The following is a 19,736-nucleotide window of genomic DNA, read 5'->3' on the forward strand; positions in this document are numbered from 1 at the left end:
CTCTCTGCCTCTCAAGGATATGTAAATAAAATCTTTTTTTAAAAGAAACACAAGAGAAAGGACAAAAAGCATACGATCCTCTCAAGAGTTGCAGAAAAAGCATTTGACAAAATACAACATCAAAAGCATAGTGGGTTTTGAGGAAATGTCTATCAACAGAATAAAGGCCGCTAGGAAGGCCCGCAGCTGACGTCATCCTCAAGGGTGAAAACCTGAAATCGTCTCCCCTGAGCAGGAACAAGCCAAGGAGGTCCCCTCTCAGCGCTGGAAGTCCTAATGTAGTCAACAGACAGGAAACAGCAAAGGTTCCACACCTGGAAGGGGGACGTCACACTGTCCCTATTTGCTGAAGATGCGGTACTAGAAACAGGAAACCCGAGAGCCTCCACCAAAACCTGTTAGAACTAAGGAGTGAGTTCAGTAAAGTCACGGAACACAAACTGACCCTACAGAGCTCAGTAGCCTTGCTGTGTCCCGACAATGAGCACTCAGGAAGGAAATGAAGGACGTGACTCCCTTCTCAGGAGCATCACAGAGAATAAATAATGAGATGGAACCAAAGGAGCACAAGACTTGTGCACTGAGCCATACCAGGCTCTGAGAGGCCGTCCTGGGCTCGTGGGGTGGGAGCCTCATCTTGTGAAAATGTCCGCAGTTCCTGAAGCCACCCTCAGTTTCAATGTCATTCCTATCAAAATCATGGTGGCAGATCTTAGAAATAGGGAAAAAAACTCATAACATCCATCCGCCCCCACAAATGACCCCGGACAGCAAATCAGTATTGGAGAAGCAAGACAGAGCGGGACGTAGCACTTTCCTATTTCAAACGATGTCACAGAGACACAGAATAAAGCAGTGTGGTTCTCAGGCCCCCGGCTGGCTCTGTCGGTTAAGCATCCGACTCCTGACCTCACCTCCAGTCCTGATCTCGGGGTCGTGAGTTCTAGCCTTGGGCTGGGCCATGGACGAGACGTGGCGCCTAGTTAAACAAACCAGACCCACGGGGGGTGGTCCTGGCATAAGCTGAAGGAGCAGAACAGAGAGTCCAGAAGGAAATATGCTCTGATACAACTGATTTTTTTTAACTTAATTTAATTTAAACCCAATTAATTAACATATAGCGTATTATAGTTTCAGAGGAAGAATTCAGGGATTCACCAGTTGGAGATAACAGCAGTGCTCGTGACATCACGTGCCCTCCTTCATGCCAGTCCCCTGTTATCCCCTCTCCCACCCCTCCCCTCCAGCGACCCTCAGTTTGTTTCCTATGATTAAGAGTCTGTATTTCCTGCATCTGTTTTCATCTTATTTGTTTTTCCTTCCCTTCACAGATGTTCATCTGCTTTGCTTCTTTAATTCCACCTATGAATGACACCACACGGTCATTCTCTTTCCCGACTGACTTATTACACTTAACATGATCCCTCTGGTTCTATCCACGTCACTGCAAATGGCAAGATTTCCTTCTCTTTGAGAGCTGAGTAACATTCCTCTCTCGATGACCATCATCTATCTCCCATCCTCTTTATCCATCATCTGCCCGAGGGCACCGAGGATCCTCCCACAGTGTGGCTACCGTGGACCCGGCTGCTGTGGACATTGGGTTGCATGTGTCCCGAGTCTCACTGCATCTGTATCTTCGGAGTGAGCTCCAGGCCGTGCACCTGCCGGTCGCAGGGCGGCTCTATTTGTAACTTCCTGAGGAGCCTCCACACTATTTCCAGGGCGGCTGCATCAGCCCGCGGTCCCGCCCACAGTGGAAGAGGGTTGAGTGAGTTTTGCAGGACGTGGTAAAAGTCTGGTCCACATTTCATTTCGCGTCCTGTGGGCTCCAATTCCTTGTCTTTAAGAATTTCTGGGGAAGCCAGGTGTTGGGCTCCGTTTCAGTGAGACGTTTCTGAAGCTCACAGGCCTCAGCTGGAGCCTGGAAGGAGGCAGGTGCGGCCCGGGGCTCGGGGACTCTGCCTCCTGCAAGGCCTCCTGCAGCGTCTGAGCATCCCGCAGGGGGCGCCCGAGCCCAGGCCCCGCCCAGGGGGCGCGCATGCGCAGTAGGCCACGTCCGCCTGCACTAACAGGAGCCCGCCTGTGCTGGGGAGGCCTGAGGAGGACGTGGGGCCGTGTCCACGCTGACAGGAGCCCCGGTCTCCTCAGGACCCGCAGTGAGGCTTCAGGAAGATGTGGGCCCTCATCCACACTGACAGGAGCCCCTGGGCCGCCTCAGGACCCGCGGGGAGGCTTCAGGAAGATGTGGCGCCGCGTCCACTCTGGCAGGAGCTCCCGGGCCCCTCAGGACATAAGTTGAGGCTTCTGGAAGCTGGAGGCCACATCCACGGTGACAGGAGCCCCGGCCTCCTCAGAACCCGTGGTGACGCTTCGGGAGGATGTGGGACCATGTCCACACAACAGGACGCTGACCTCCTCAGGAACCCCGGTGTAGACTTCAGGAAATATGTGGATGCATCCATGCGGACAGAAGACCCCAGCCTTGTCAGAGCCTGTGGTGAGCCTAAGAAAGATGTGGGAACCGCATCCACACTGACAGGAGTCTCCGGCCTCCTCAGGACCCACTGTGAAGGTTTGGGAATATTTGGGGCCACGTCCATGCTGACAGGAGCCCCCAGCTTCCTCAGGTCTTATGGTGAGGCTTGAGGAAAATGTGGGGCCATGTCAACACTGACAGGACCCCCGTCCTCCTCAGGATCTGCACTTTGGCTTCAGGACATATGGGGCTGCGTCTATGCTGACAGGAGCCCACAGCTTCCTCAGGACCCGCGGTGAGTTTTTGGGGGGACGTGGGGCCATGTCCAGGCTGACAGGAGCCCCCGGCCTCCTGAGGACCTGCTAGAGGCTTCCAGAGGATGTGAGGCATAGTCCACAGTGACAGGAGCCCCCGTCGTACTCAGGACCTGCTGACTATGACTCAGGAACGCATGGGGCCACGTCCGCACTCACAGGAGCCCGGCTTCCTCAGGACCCCCTGGAGGACTCTGGAGGCGCCGTTGGGGGCCACATCCACATCAGAAGGGACTACTCAGAACCAAAGGGTAAGTGAATGGGTAGAATGAATGGTAGGGTCAGGGGAAGGGAGGCAGTTGGTGGTTAGGGTTAGGTTAGATGTTAGGGGTTTGTGATGATGCTTATGGTTACAGATTAGAGGTTAGGGTGAAGGATAAGGGTAAGGGTCAGTGGTTAGGAGTTAGTATGGGGGTTAGGGATTAGGGTTAAGGACAGGATATAGAGTTAGGGTTAGGATTTAGGCTTTAGGGATTAGGGCTGGAGGTTAGGAGTTGGGGTTAGGGTTATGGTTAGAGTAAGGTTTGGGCTTAGGTTTGCAGTTAGGGTTAGGGGTTAGGGGTTAGGGTATGAATTAGGGTTAGGGGTTAGGGTTAGGGTTAAAGTTAGGGCTAGGTTTAGGGTTAGGGCGAGGGTTAGGGTTAGGATTGGGGTTAGGGCTAGGGTTATGGTTAGTGTTTGGTTAGGGGTTAGGGTTAGGGTCAGGTCAGGGTCAGGATATGGTTTTGGAAAAGGGTAAGAGATAGGGTTAGGGAGTGGGTTAGGGGTTAGTTTTAGGGTACGGGTTAGGGTACACTTTGGGGTATGAGATAGGGTTAGTATTAGAGGGTTAGGGTTAGGGTACAGGTTAAGGTTAGGAATAGGATTTGAGTACATTAAGTTAAGGTTAGGGTTAGGGTTAGGATTAGATTTAAGGTAGTGGTCAGGGTTAAGGGTTTAGGTTTAGGAGTTAGGGTGAGGGTTGGCAGGAAGGTTCAGTGAATGTGTTTCGGTCTTGGGGTTTGTGTTTGGTTTTCGATTAGTGATAGGTCTTGTTTAAGGGTTAGGTTAACATTAAGCTTAAGTGTAGGGTTAGGGTTATGTCTGTGTATGGTTAGAGTTTGGGTCTTGGCATGTGCCTGCACTGGGACTCCTAGCATCTTGGGCCGTTTAGTTTTATGCACTCTATTAAGGTTTTGGGTTGAAAGATAGCCTGACTCCACCAAGTCAGTGGCCTCCCCAGATAATCAAAATCCAGGTTTCTGCTGGGGTGAGAATAGACATGGCAGCCTTCTCCTGAGCCGAGCTAAGGAGGGGATTTGTGGCTCTAAATACTCTTTATTTGGATTTTCAGTTGCCTTTCTGATTTTATCTCTTGTGCACACGTTTCATCAATACTACCAATTATTATTTTAAAGTTTCACTTGAATTCCTGTTTGTAAACAGAGTATGATATAGTTTCAGGTTTACCACATAGTGATTCTACCCTTGGATACAACGCCTGGTACTGGTCACAGGTGCCCTCCACTATCCCCATCCCCTGATTCCCCGTCCTCCCCACCTTCCTCTGGTATTTATTAGTTTATTCTCTGTGGTTAAGAGTGTGTTTCTTGGTTTGCTTCTCTCATCCCCCCCCCTCCGCCCCTTTGCCAGTTTGTTTGGTTTCTTAAAATTCACATGTGAATGCAATTGTATGGTATTTGGTATCTGTCTTTCTCTGACTGACTGAGTTCATTGAGCATAAGTCCTTTCCACTTCTCCCACGTCATTGTAAATTGCTTCATTTCATCCCCTCTGATGACCAAGGATGTCGCAGTGTGTATATTTACCACATCGTCTCTGCCCATTCATCTGTCGATGGACATCTGGGCTGTATCCACAGTTTGGCTGTTGTTGATAACGCCGCTACAAACACTGGGCTGCGTGTCCCTCTTTGAATCTACTAAATGACTTTTGTATCCTTGGGGTAAATACCTAGCTGTGAAATTTTGGAATCGTAGTGTAGCTCTATTTTTAACTTCTTTTTAAAAAAAAAATTTATGATAGAGAGAGAGAGAGGCAGAGACACAGGCAGAGAGAGAAGCAGGTTCCACGCACCAGGAGCCCAACGTGGGATTCGATCCTGGGTCTCCAGGATCGCGCCCTGGGCCAAAGGCAGGCGCCAAACCGCTGTGCCACCCAGGGGTCCCCTATTTTTAACTTCTCGAGTACCCTCTACACTGTTTTACACAGTGGCTGCACCTGTTTGCATGCGCACCAGGAGTGTAAGGGGGCTCCCCCTTCTCCATAGCATCACCAACACCTGTTGTTTCTTGTGTTGTTAATTTTAGCCATTCTGACGACTGTCAGGTGACATCTCATTGTGGTTTTGGTTTGCATTGCCCTTATGATGGGTGACGCTGAGTGTCTTTCCGTGTGTCTGGTGGCCATCTGAATGTCTTGTAAGAGACAAAGTCCATTCATGTCTTCTGCCCATCTGCAGTTGGATAATTTGTGTTTAGGATGCTGAGATTTATATTTGCTTTATGTATTTTGGATACTACCTCTTTATTGGTTGTGTTGCTTACAAATATCTCCTCTCATTTTGTATGTTGCCTTTGAGCTTTGGTTGTTTCCTTCACTTTGCGGAAGCTTTTTAATTTGATGAAGTCCCAAGAGTATTTTTGCTTTTGTTTCCCTCACCTCAGAGGCATATCTAGAAAGAAGACCCAATGGCCAATGTCAAAGACGTTGCTGCCTATCTTTTCTTCTTTTTATGGTTTCAGGTCTCACATTTAGGTCTTTCATCCATTTTGAATTTATTTTTTATATATATGGTGTAAGAAAGTGGTCCAGTTTCATTCTGCTGCATGTGGCTGCCTGGTTTTCCCAACACCATTTGTTCTTATCCTGGGGTCAGCGTGAGGGTTTGTTGAAGAGACTGTCTTTGTGCCATTGGATATTCCTTCCTGCCTTGTTGTCGATTAATGGATCATAGAGTTACAGGTTTGTATCTTGTTTCGGCTTTCCATTCTGTTCTATTGATCTAAGTGTCTCCTGTTGGGAGATTTTTGATTGCTGATTCAATTTCTTTGCTAGTTATCTGTCTATTCAAGTTTATTATTTCTTCCTTTTTCATTTTTGCTATGTTATATATTTCTAGGAATTGATCTATTTCTACCAGGTTCTAGGTTGCTGGCATATAATTTTTCATAATGTTCTCTTATAAATGTTTGTATTTCTCTACTGTTGGTTGTTATTTCTCTTTTCTCATTTGTGATTTTATTTGGGTCCTTTCTCATCTTTTCATCTTTTCTGTTTTTTAAAGATTTTATTTAAGTATTCATGAAAGATACAGAGAGGCAGAGGTATCGGCAGAGGGAGAAAGAGGCTCCATGCGGGGAGCCTGAGTGGGACTTGATCCCCCAGGACCCTGGGATCATAACCTGAGCCAAAGCAGATGCTCAACCACTGAGGCACACAGGTGCCTTGCTGATACAATTCCTTTGCTAGTTATGGGTCTGCACACATTTTCTATTTCTTCCTATTTCAGTTTTGCTCGTTTGCACATTTCTAGGGATTTGTCCATTTCTTCGAGGTGTCCCAGCTTGTTAGTGTATAATCTTTCATAGTATTCCCTTATAACTCAATAAGAATAGAAAAGAATAAAATAGAAGAGAAAAGAATAGAATAGAAGAGAAGAGAAAAGAATAGAATAGAAGAGAAAAGAATAGAAGAGAATATAAAAATAGAATAGAATAGAAAAGAGAAGAATAGAACAGAATAGAAAAGAATAGATTAGAGGGATCCCTGGGAGGCACAGCGGTTTAGCCCCTGCCTTTGGCCCGGGGCCCAATCCTGGAGACCTGGGATCGAATCCCACATTGGGCTCCCGGAGCGTGGAGCCTGCTTCTCCCTCTGCCTGTGTCTCTGCCTTTCTCTCTCTCTCTCTCTCTATGTGACTATCATAAATAAATAAAAAAATTAAAAAAAAGAAAAGATGAGATTAGAATAGCAAAGAAAAGAATAGAATAGAATAGAAAAGCATAGAATATAATAGAATAGAATACAATAGAATAGAAAAGAATAGAACAGAAGAGAAAAGAATAGAATAGAAAAGAATAGAATATAAAAGAATAGAATAGAATATAAAAGAATAGAATAGAATAGAGAAGAATAGAACAGAATATAAAAGAATAGAATAGAGAAGAATAGAATAGAATAGAATAGAATAGAATAGAATAGAACAGAATAGAAGAATAGAACAGAAAAGCATAGAATACAATAGAATAGAACAGAAAAGAATACAATAGAATAGAATAGAACAGAATAGAAAAGAATAGATTAGAATGAAAAGAAAAGAATAGAATAGAAAAGCATAGAATAGAATAGAATAGAATAGAATAGAATAGAATAGAATAGAATAGAATAGAATAGAAATAGTTAGAACAAATTATTTTAAGATTTGTGTGGAATCAGAAAAGACCCCGAATAGCCAGGGGAATTTTAAAAAAGAAAACCATAGCTGGGGGCATCACAATGCCAGATTTCAGGTAGTACTACAAAGCTGTGGTCAACAAGACAGTGTGGTACTGGCACAAAAACAGACACATAGATCAATGGAACAGAATAGAGAACCCAGAAGTGGACCCTGAACTTTATGGTCAACTAATATTCGATAAAGGAGGAAAGACTATCCATTGGTAGAAAGACAGTCCCTTCAATAAATGGTGCTGGGAAAATAGGACATCCACATGCAGAAGAATGAAACTAGACCACTCTGTTTCACCATACACAAAGATAAATTCAAAATGGATGAAAGATCTAAATGTGAGACAAGATTCCATCAAAATCCTAGAGGAGAACACAGGCAACACCCTTTTTGAACTTGGGCACAGTAACTTCTTGCAAGATACATCCACGAAGGCAAAAGAAAAAAAAAAGCCAATATGAACTATTGGGACTTCATCAAGATAAGAAGCTTTTCCACAGCAAAGGATACAGTCAACAAAACTAAAAGACAACCTACAGAGTGGGAGAATATATTTGCAAATGACGTTATCAGATAAAGGGCTAGTTTCCACGATCTATAAAGAACTTCTTAAAGTCAACACCAAAGAAACAAACAATCCAATCATGAAATGGGCAAAACACATGAAGAGCAATCTCACAGAGGAAGACATAGACATGGCCAACACACACATGAGAAAATGCTCTGCATCACTTGCCATCAGGGAAATACAAATCAAAACCACGATGAGATACCACCTCACACCAGTGAGAATGGGGAAAATTAACAAGGCAGGAAACCACTAATGTTGGAGAGGATGCGGAGAAAAAGGAACCCTCTTACACTGTTGGTGGGAATGTGAACTGGTGCAGCCACTCTGGAAAACTGTGTGGAGGTTCCTCAAAGAGTTAAAAATAGACCTGCCCTACGACCCAGCAAGTGCACTGTTGGGGATTTACCCGAAAGATTCAGATGCAATGAAAAATTGTTATTGATATGGAGGGAAGTCCTGCTGCCCAAAATAAAATATTGGCATAAAAGGTACACAGACTACAGGTGATGTTGAGAAGAAGGCCTAGGAGTGGGATATAAGTGGGGTAGATAACAATGAAACCAAAGGGCTAACAGGAGTGACTGTTTTAACAGAAACATCTTGCATGGGGAAGTTTCTGTTTATAAGATGCCAGGAAGTCCAATGATCAAGACAAAGCAAGGGGTCTTAAGTGTGAGAAGCTGAGTATAACTAAGGCTGCTGGTGGCAGTGTCAGTGAGCAGACCATGTACTGTTCTGTATTTTAGCAAGGTTTCTTTAAGGAAGCCTCCACTGTTTCTCTCTAGGGCCTGCAGCCTGAGGCTGCTAGAAGGGGTGGGGAGGAGGTGGTGGGGAGTTTTCAAGAGCCCAGCATTCTGTACTTTGAGAAGTGAAGTAAGTGCCTTGGCTGCTATCAGTAATGTCTAGAACTCTGAAGGGGGTAAGTGTCTTGTTGCTGCCTGGTGTTATGTCTACAATGCTAACGTGCCTAGAAGGATAGATAAGTAATATTCCCTTCTAAGTGTCCCAGCTACTGGCTGCCCGAAACTCATTGAAGTGGCTGATGGGCGCAACCTGCGTACCTTGTATGAGAAGCCTGCGGCCACAGAAGTTGCTGCCAGTGCTCGTGCTCGGGGCGAGGAATGCAAGGGTGCCGGGGGCCAAATCAGTGGGGGATCAGGGGCTTCCTTGCTCCCGACCAAGGCGGCCTGGAGAGAGGAAGCGCGAATCTGCTCGGGGTTGCATTGTGGATGCCAATCTCAGTGTTCTCAATTTGGTTATTGTGAAAAAATGGGAGAAGGATACTCCTGGACTCACTGATACTACTGTGCCTCGTCGCCTGGGGCCCAAAAGAGCCAGCAGAATCCCAAAGCTTTCTAATCTGTCAAAAGAAGACGATGCCCACCAGTATGCTGCTGGAAAGCCCCTAAACAAAGAAGGTAAGAAACCTAGAACCAAAGCACCCAAGATTCAGCGTCTTGTTACTCCACGTGTCCTCCAACACAAACGTCGGCGTATTGCTTTGAAGAAACAGCGTACTAAGAAAAATAAGGAAGAGGCTGCAGAATATGCTAAACTTTTGGCCAAGAGAATGAAGGAGGCCAAAGAAAAACGCCAGGAACAGATTGCCAAGAGACAGAGGCTGTCCTCCCTGAGAGCTTCTACCTCTAAGTCTGAGTCCAGTCAAAAATGAGATTTTCTAAGAGTGACAAAATAAATAAGATCAGACACCCCTCCCAAAAAAAAAAAAAAAAAGAAAATGAGAGACTCCTAACTCTGGGAAACGAACTAGGCAGGGTGGAAGGGGAAGTGGGCGGGGGGGGGGGGGGAGTGACTGGGTGACGGACACTGAGGTGGGCACTTGATGGGATGAGCACTGGGTGTTATTCTACATGTTGGCAAATTGAACACCAATAAAAACTAAATTTATAAAAAAATCCAGATTTTAATCATGTGCCTCAGATGTATATATTTTTGTCATGTCCTACTATTGATTTTATAGCTAAAAAATTCCACCATGATTTTGTTTTATTTTTACAGAGTTTATTTATTTATTTATTTATTTATTTATTTATTTATTTGAGAGAGACACAGAGAGAGCATGAGCAAGGGGAAGAGCAGAGTGAGAGAAGCAAGCAGATTCCCTGCTTATCAGGGAGCCAGATGCAGGACTTGATCCCAGAACCCTGAGATCATGACTTAACCAACGGAGCTACCATGATTTTAGTTTTAACTTTTTCTTTCTTTCTCTTTCTTTCTTTCTTTCTTTCTTTCTTTCTTTCTTTCTTTCTTTCTTTCTTTCTATATAGAGTGCACAAGCCAGCACGAGTGGGAGGAGGGCTGAAGAAGAGAGAAACTGACTCCTCACAGCAGGGAGCCCTACGTGGGGCTTGATCCCAGGACCCCAGGATCAAGACCTGAGTCAAAGGCATGCACTTAACTGACTGAGTCACCCAGGCACCCTTTAACTCTTTCTTAATAGGTCTACCAATTTTTATTTTGTTAATTTTTGAGGCTCACTTAGTTGTTAGGTGCACAAAAATTATTAAAGTCTATAGTTACTTATTATATTTACCCTCCTCTCAGTCGAGAGAGGACTCGACTTACCCTTTACCTCCCAGTAAAGGGAATGTAGGGTTTCATATTTCTTGATTAGTAGAACATTTTTGTTTTATATTTTCATGCTCTATGTTCTGTTAAAACCCCATAGTATATGACTATTACTGATTTTGCAGATGTTTCATTAAATATGTAAATAATTTTAAAATTAATTAACACACACATACATTGGTAATACTCCCTCAACTTTATTTAAAAATTTTCACTGAAAAAAAATAAAATAAAAATTTTCACTGATGAGATATATAATAAAGTTTGGAAAATTCTTTCCTAGGGACCTACTGCATATCTCCCCTCCCATAGCAAGCCAGTGTTTGCAAAGAGGCCTATTTTCTTCTCGGGGAGGAGTATCCTTTAGCTTCATTTTTAAAATGTGTTTCTGAGCCTGTTTTCTCAGAATAAGTGCAAGGAAGGTCCTAAGAGCAATAATTTGGCTACTGATTCAGAAACATTGGTCTTGGGTCATTTCTGAGCCCTGGCAAAGGAAGGTATCATCTGCAGCTCCCTCATTTCTTTCTTTTTTTTTTTTTTAGCTCCCTCATTTCTATACACTGACTGGTTATCTGAGAAGCGGCCTCAGGAACCCACCAGCCCAAGGAAAATACAAGCTTATCAGGTCTCTTAGAATCCCCTAAAAAGAGAGAGCAGGGAGTGTATGGTCTGGAAAGTCCTATGTGGTTACATGAAAAGAGCTCAGACTTGCAGCAAAATATGGTGGCAGCTCTGTAGAAATAGTCACAGGATTACATTTCCAGAGAAAACTATTCTTGACTCATTCTTTTCTCTCTGTCCTCCAACAATCCTAAAACATAGCTATCCAAGGACAAAATTCTGTTGCATAGTCAACATGTAAATCACGTAGCAGAAGGCTTAGGGAGAGTTGAGGCTGGAAGCTTCCCTCTTGTGCTATGGTTCATGTTTCCCCTCTGGGATCTAAGGTTCTGAAGCTTTAGGTCATGTAAGAGGCTTCTGAGCTCTCTATTCAATGAAAAGGGATATTTTCTTTAAAGACCCTTCTATGACAGACTCAGGGGATCAATTCTGGGAAAAAAACAAGTAACCCTCAGGGAAATTTGTAATCAGAATTCACTAATTTGATCAGGATATAGTTGTCTTGGCCACAAATTGTAGGCAGGAAAATTTGTCAAAAATCTCCAGAGAAAATGACAGAACACTTACCCAAGACCTTGCTCCTTTTTTTAAAATAATACATTTATTTTTTATTGGTGTTCAATTTGCCAACATACAAAATAACACCCAGTGCTCATCCCGTCAAGTGCCCCCCTCAGTGCCCGTCACCCATTCACACCCACCCACCGCCCTCCTCCCCTTCCACCACCCCTACCTAGTTCGTTTCCCAGAGTTAGCAGTCTTTACGTTCTGTCTCCCTTTCTGATATTTCCCACACATTTGTTCTCCCTTCCCCTATATTCCCTTTCACTATTATTTATATTCCCCAAATGAATGAGAACATATAATGTTTGTCCTTCTCCGACTGACTTACTTCACTCAGCATAATACCCTCCAGTTCCATCCACGTTGAAGCAAATGGTGGGTATTTGTCATTTCTAATAGCTGAGTAATATTCCATTGTATATATAAACCACATCTTCCTTATCCATTCACCTTTCGTTGGACACCGAGGCTCCTTCCACAGTTTGGCTATCGTGGCCATTGCTGCTAGAAACATCGGGGTGCAGGTGTCCCGGCGTTTCACTGCATCTGTATCTTTGGGGTAAATCCCCAACAGTGCAATTGCTGGGTCGTAGGTCAGCTCTATTTTTAACTCTTTGAGGAACCTCCACACAGTTTTCCAGAGTGGCTGTTCACATTCCCACCAACAGTGTAAGAGGGTTCCCTTTTCTCCGCATCCTCTCCAACATTTGTGGTTTCCTGCCTTGTTAATTTTCCCCATTTTCACTGGTGTGAGGTGGTATCTCATTGTGGTTTTGATTTGTATTTCCCTGTTGGCAAGTGATGCAGAGCATTGTCCCTTGAGAGACTCCTAATTCTGGTAAACAAACAAGGGGTAGTGGAAGGGAAGTGGGCATGGGGGATGGGGTGACTGGGTGATGGGCACTGAGGGGGGCACTTGATGGGATGAGTACTGGGTGTTATATTATATGTTAGCAAATTGAACTTCAATTAAAAATAGTTTTTAAATAATAAAAATAAAATAAAATAGTGCTTATGTCAGTGAAGAGTTGGTTACTTACTGATCAGATACGGGTCATCCCTGGGCTGACAAGTAAATTCACTGAAGTAGCAGCGCCAGAAATTTCCAGAAGTTTCACTGAGGTAGCAGTGCCTTGAATTTTGCAGGATGCAATGGCCTACACCTGGTTGGACAGTTTGGATTTCCTTGCAGGAAGATGTTATCAATATGATGTCAATATGGTTTGGAATAAGTGGGACATGGTTAAGATCTATAAAGGTATGGGCATTGTCAACGCTCCCCAAATACCCCATGGAAAGGTGAGTGACTATGTATCATCATTCCCTCAAAGGTGAAGAACTATTCACAGAGTAGAATATATGAGCCACATCTATAACAGTAAAGTATTTTCAGTTGCTGATTCCTATTAATTTCAGTAAAATTAGGTATACAGATCTTAATGGAGGCTATTAACATTATGGTAATTCACTGTGAAGTGAGCACCAGCCAAACTAGATTATTAAAGGGAGAGATAATAGGAGCAATCAGTAGGCCAGGCATACCAATCCTCAGGGATCTTGCGCCATTGCTTTCAGCTTCATAAACCTCATGTCTGTGACAGGTTCTCTCATGGAACCTGTTATTATGGTCTCTCTGGACCTTCTCTCCTCAGCCATATGTTTACAACTTGTTCTCAAAGTTGTCAACAACTTCGTGTGAAGGTTTTAAACTGAAGTCCACAGGGCATGTTTAGCTTCTTCAGGAAATTGATCCCCATGTGTCTGTTCTCAAAAGAGCAGATAAAACCCGTGTCACTCTGCCTAACACAGAAGCTACAGAGAAGCCCAAACCCTACCTCCTAAGAACTTCAAAATTATCTCCCCCAGAACAAAAAGATCAAGGAATTTTCCATCTATCAAAGTCTACTTTTCTAGTTCTATCATTGCTGGGGTGAGGGTTAGTAGTTCCTTTGTTTCTTTTTTATTATATATGTAAAGGATGGGCCTCTCAGGAACTATGATTTATTTGTTTATTTGTTTTTTTTTAAATTATATATGGGAAGGATGGGCCTCTCTGAAACTATGATTTGATTCTGATTTGGATTCATAGAATGGAAGGTAACATGCTTCCTAGGTAAGACCCACTGACTTGGGTACTTTCATCAAGAGTACAATGTTTATATGTGGAATCTAAGAAACACACAAAACAAAAGAGAAACAGACTCAATGATACAAGAATGAGCTGATGGCTACCAGTGAGGGGAGACATTCGGAGGAATGAAGCAAAATAGGTGAAGGGGATTAATAGGTACAAATTTCAGTTGCAAAATAAGTCACAGAGATATAGTTAATGTACAGCACAGGTGACAATCAATAACGCTGATTTACTTTTATGGTGGCAGATAGTAACTAGACCTAGTGTGGTGAACATTTCATAATGCATAAAAATATAAAACCATTAAGTTGCACACCTGAAACTAATGTAATACTGTATGTCAATTATAATTCAATTGCTTAAAGTAAATAAATAAATAGCCGCTATGGCTAGTGATTCCAGGAACATAAAAGAAGAGAGAAGGTTAGAATGTGGATGGGAAGCCAATAACACGTTAAATTTTAAATAAATAAATAGCCGCTATGGCTAGTGACTCCAGGAACATAAAAGAAGAGAGAAGGTTAGAATGTGGATGGGAAGCCAATAACACGTTAAATTTTAAATAAATAAATAGCCGCTATGGCTAGTGACTCCAGGAACATAAAAGAAGAGAGAAGGTTAGAATGTGGATGGGAAGCCAATAACACATTAAATTTTATACTACTTAGGGACTATCATGTCACACCTCACCTTTGATTTACCTCTTAGGAACAACAAGGGAAATATCCCACTGCAGTCATTCAGATTGTTGAGGGTGCAAGCATAGCATGTTTCTAAAGTCACTGATGTTATTATTCTATAAATGTGGATCATGAAGTCAATCAATCATGAAAATCGGGATGAAAATGCAGTACTTGCCAAAGACCTCAGGTTAGTACAAACAAGAAGGGGAGGGCTATCGGCAAATCCAAGTCAAAGCTTAATATCACCTAGTGCCTCCAACAGCTGTATGGAATAATGGGGAGATTGACAAGAACAAATCTGAAAACATTATTTTTTCTAACCTATATGCATGCGATTTAGAAGGGCTTTTTATATTGTCTTTGCCTCTGAATCAGAAAAATAAAAATGCATGTAGGATACCACCAGCAAATTTTTCGTCCTTGGGGATTACCAATTTATCTTCAAAGGATTCTTCTTGTCAGAAACATGAATGTTCCTCTTCCTGGTTTCTATACATGACGAATAGAAAACAGGAAAGTTTGAGGCATGATAAACTGTCATCCTTAGTTTGCCATCGAGAACTATTTAAGACTTTGAGCAAAATCCACTCCAAGGTGCTGCCTGTGGATAGCTCAGGATCTCTATTCTCAGAGATATATCCCAAATCTACCCACAGGAATTCGAACATGGCAGAGAAACATATAAGAAAATGCCAATTAATACAATTTATTGACACCAGAGCTTTGTGGGTGTAGTCAAAAATTCTCACAATATAATACGAGGTAGTACTGACCCAAAGATCTTAAAGGCTTATTACAAATTTATGCTTCTAAAGAAATAGAGGCTGCGGGAAAAAAATCACTTATACATCAAAACCTTCAACCATATCCTTGTTAGGAATATCTTATCGGTTGTTGAAACAAGGAAGTCAGAGACTTGGGCAATAACGGAGATGAGGATCTCTGTCAGACAGCCAGAGAAACGTCAAATAGTACAGGGAAGGGGGAAGGGCATAGGGAGAGGAGAGGAAAGTATGGAAAACCCAATCTGATATAAATAGTTCTACCAAGAGCACAAGTATGATATATTAATAGAGTCAGAGCAAAGTGACTTAAATGTGGGGATTTAATAAACATTTTGGGAGTAAAGGATAGGTTCAAAATGTTATTCTTCTGGAAAAAAATTGAGTAATTATTCTGTAATAGTCTGTTAGGTGTCTAGGAATATATCAACTTGAGGATTAAAAAGACTTTAGAAATTAGGTCATTCACATAGAAGATATTGGGCTTCCATGGAGCCAAGTCCAATGCAATGTGATGCTGGTTTGGGTCAACTGAAGAGAGAGTAAGATATGATGTGACTCATTAGAATCAGCTTTGTCTCTCCTACCCTGAGAAACTTGAGTTTTCATCACTCACCTCTTTCCTTTAGATCTCCTACACATCAACAATGAAAAACAGGACGTTTACTGAGTTTATTCTGTTGGGCTTCACAAATCAACCTGAGGTCCAAGTCGTGATATGCATCTTTTTGTTCCTCATCTATGTGATAAGTGTCCTGGGAAATTTGACGATTATCATTCTCACTCTAGTAGATCCTCACCTCCAGACCCCCATGTATTTCTTCCTCCGGAATTTCTCCTTCTTAGAAGTTTCCTTCACATCCATTTTTATTCCCAGATTTCTGACCAGTGTGACAACAGGAAATAAAGTCATCAGTTTTGCTGGATGCTTTATTCAATATTTTTTTGCTATATTTCTTGGGGCAACAGAATTTTACCTCTTGGCTTCTATGTCCTATGACCGCTATGTTGCCATATGCAAACCCTTGCATTACCTGACCATTATGAGCAATAGGGTCTGCATACAACTCGTGTTCTGCTCGTGGCTGGGAGGATTCCTAGCTATCTTACCCCCAATCATCCTGATGAGCCAGGTGGATTTCTGTGCCTCCAATATTCTGAATCACTATTTCTGTGACTATGGGCCTCTATTGGAGATTGCCTGCTCAGACACAAGCCTCCTAGAAATGATTATCCTTTTTGTGGCATCTGTGACTCTAGTGGTTACACTGCTGCTGGTGACATTTTCTTATACATACATTATCAGGACCATTTTGAGGATCCCTTCTGCCCAGCAAAGGAAAAAGGCTTTTTCCACTTGTTCCTCCCACATGATTGTTGTCTCCCTCTCTTATTGCAGCTGCATGTTTATGTACATTAATCCCTCTGCAAAAGAAGAAGGTACTTTCAACAAAGGAATGGCTGTACTCATTACCTCAATTACTCCCTTGTTAAACCCCTTCATTTATACTCTAAGAAATCAGCAAGTGAAGCAAGCATTCAAGGACACCATCAAAAAGATTGTGAAGCTTTAAAAGACAGAATACATTTCCATGAAAAATATATTTCACTTACTAAATGTGTATTGAGTGCCTACTATGTTTCAAATGGTGAACTGACCTTTGATGATAAATATAAGGATGACATATGTACTAATTTCAAGGAATCTGCATGATAGAAGAGTGCATAAACTGTAAATTTATGTAATAAGTTTACAAAAAATAAAATGACATGGTAAGTGCTATTAGAGTGGAAAATGAGAATTCATAAAAAAGAACAGTTGGAGAGAATTAACTATTTTCCAGAAATTACTTGAAATTCAGAAAGCAAGACATATTGCTTATTTAGAAGAGTGGAATGATAAGAATTTAGAGTGAGAAAGAGAGGCCATCATGAAGGTATTATTTAATTACAAACTACAGAGTTAGTTGATACTGGTGAGTCAAGAGAAGTTTTTAAGAAAGAAAGTTATATTATCAGCATTATTTTGAAGGAAATCGAGCAATGACATAGTTCTTCCTCATAGAGTCCTGAAGACTATGACTCCATCAAAGTGTCACTAATTTTGATCTCATCCCCTTTGTCATTCTTCATCTTTCAACTGTAGCCATTAAAACTTCCAACCTTCCCTAAAGGGAAAAAAAGGATATATATTTGTTCCACTTTTCTCTGAATGAGGTGAAAACCCCCAAGATTTTGTCAACTTACACGTCCATTTTCCAGAAGTTGTGGTTGGAAAAGACTTCAAGAGTCAAGGTTAAAAGCCTCTCACTTCTAGACAGGATCTATTGTTTCTTTTCCTGGCTGATATGTTTTTAAGTTAATGGCTGAGATCTCCCACTCTCTCTTCTCTAGTAGTTTCTAGCGTTTTTTTCCCTATTGTAATTTTATTTTCACCTGCTTCCTTACTTTTGTTAGATATTAGAAAGGAAAAATTCTGTGATATGATTCCATTCTCTTAACTCTTCCCCCAATTTTTGGTTTCAGTTATGACATAAGCCATGGATGTCTATTTCATAAATGATAATGAACATAAAGTAGTAATATGGTTTATATTTAGAATGTATGACTCTTAGCAATCAAAGAAGAATAGACTACCCTAACCAAGAACTCTACACATGGATTTGAGGTAACAACTACTTGAATATAACTGATGGTGATAGGACCTCAACTTCAAAGGAGCTAAGAATATATTTGGAAATCTGAGGACTTCCACATAGTTTAGTAATATCTTAATGCATTGTAGAATTCTGGTTACTGTTTGAAGTACAAGTGGAACATCACCTAGTGTGTACACATGCTTTCTATGTGGTAATATTGTTGAGTGTAATGATGCTTCTTGGGCGTTAAAAAACAAGCTGTAATGGATTGGTTATAAGAGAAAACTTCCAGAAGCATGGAAAATATTGAAGGGTACCTGGTATCTTGAATAAAAGCTGAGTCTTTGGAATATTGAATTTCTAGGGATCCCTGGGTGGTGCAGCGGTTTGGCGCCTGCCTTTGGCCCAGGGCGCGATCCTGGAGACCCGGGATCGAATCCCACGTCAGGCTCCCTTTGCATGGAGCCTGCTTCTCCCTCTGCCTGTGTCTCTACCTCTCTCTCTCTGTGTGTGACTATCATAAATAAATAAATAAATAAATAAATAAATAAATAGAAAATAAGGTGGAATATTGAATTTCTAAATGTATAAATTGGTAGGCTTTATTCCTCCTGTCACCAGTAGACAAGCTTTCATGTAAAGCTGTTGCTATTTTGAATAACTGGTTTCCTTGGTGTCTAGAGATTAGTGACAACTATTAATTTATTACAAATTGTTGGGGAGCATCATCAAAAGACATAATCCCACTGATTGACCTGTGAGCTGGACCCAATGATCACAGGCTCCTCATTCCTTTCCCTATCCTAGTAATGTAGGTTCCACTTGTCTTTCCCAGTCCCAGGGGTACTCCAAGGACATAGCCTCGAGATAAAGGTGTGTTGACAACACCTGCACAGTATATGTGACCAAACCCGGTTAGGGTCTCTATAAACTTTAAGATGCACCAGGTGTGTGCAGGGATCCACTTGTCTTGCTGCCACCCAAGACAAGCCTCACATGTAATTGCTTACTAAACCTGCTACCTCCCAACCTGGAGTGGCTTGCCTCTCTTTCTTCAGGTTCTCCCTACCCTCTGAGTGTGGGGTTCAGTTTCAGATTTCACCCGAGAAGCTCCCAAGAGGGTTATGAATGAACACACACTCACTGAGCTATCGCCTGATACAGAAATGTTTTAAAGAGCCACATTTCCATCATCAGGTTCACTCAAATCCACATTTCTACCAAAGTCTATGATGAAGTGGAACACAATGCCATATAGTAGTCAAAAATATAGGCTTTAGTTTCAATCCTAGATTCTCAATCTTCTTCATGAGTTGCCTTGGGATTGTTACTTGACCTCTCTAAGGCTTACTTTTCTGAAACTCTAACATGTGGATAATAATTTTGTCTATCACATATGATAGTTTTGAGCATTAGATGAGATCATAGTGTAAAGCATTTTTAAAAGCCAATACTTAAGTGCTTAATGAGTGATACACATTATAACAGTATTATATGGTGAACAATATCCTTCTCAAAAAACTGGGGCTTAGTACCACCCGGCAATTGCACTGCTGGGGATTGACCTCAAAGATACAGATGAAATGAAACACTGGGACACCTGAACCCCAATGTTTATAGCAGCAATGTCCACAATAGCCAAACTGTGGAAAGAGCCTCGGTGCCCATCGACAGACGAATGGATAAAGCAGCCGTGGTCTATGTATACAATGGAATATTCCTCAGCCATTAGAAACGACAATACCCACCATTTGCTTCGACATGGATGGAACTGGAGGGTATTATGCTGAGTGAAGTAAGTCAATCGGAGAAGGACAAACAGTGTATGTTCTCATTTATTTGGGGAATATAAATAATTGTGAAAGGGAATATAAGGGAAGGGAGAAGAAATGTGTGGGAAATATCAGAAA

General features: G+C 42.1%; 1 protein-coding gene and 1 pseudogene across 1 annotated transcript; both read left to right on the top strand.

The window, feature by feature from the left end:
- Positions 1-4,579: 4,579 nt before the first annotated feature.
- LOC140600487 (small ribosomal subunit protein eS6-like) lies at positions 4,580-9,521 on the top strand (annotated as a pseudogene).
- Positions 9,522-15,834: 6,313 nt separating this feature from the next.
- Positions 15,835-16,970, top strand: LOC140642114 (olfactory receptor 6C4-like). The gene has a single exon (XM_072842641.1). It carries the CDS (start codon positions 15,835-15,837, stop codon positions 16,759-16,761), a length of 927 nt encoding a protein of 308 aa, XP_072698742.1. The 3' UTR covers positions 16,762-16,970.
- The last annotated feature ends 2,766 nt before the right edge of the window (positions 16,971-19,736 follow it).

Source organism: Canis lupus, chromosome 11 (assembly GCF_048164855.1).
Source record: "Canis lupus baileyi chromosome 11, mCanLup2.hap1, whole genome shotgun sequence".
NCBI lineage: Eukaryota > Metazoa > Chordata > Mammalia > Carnivora > Canidae > Canis > Canis lupus.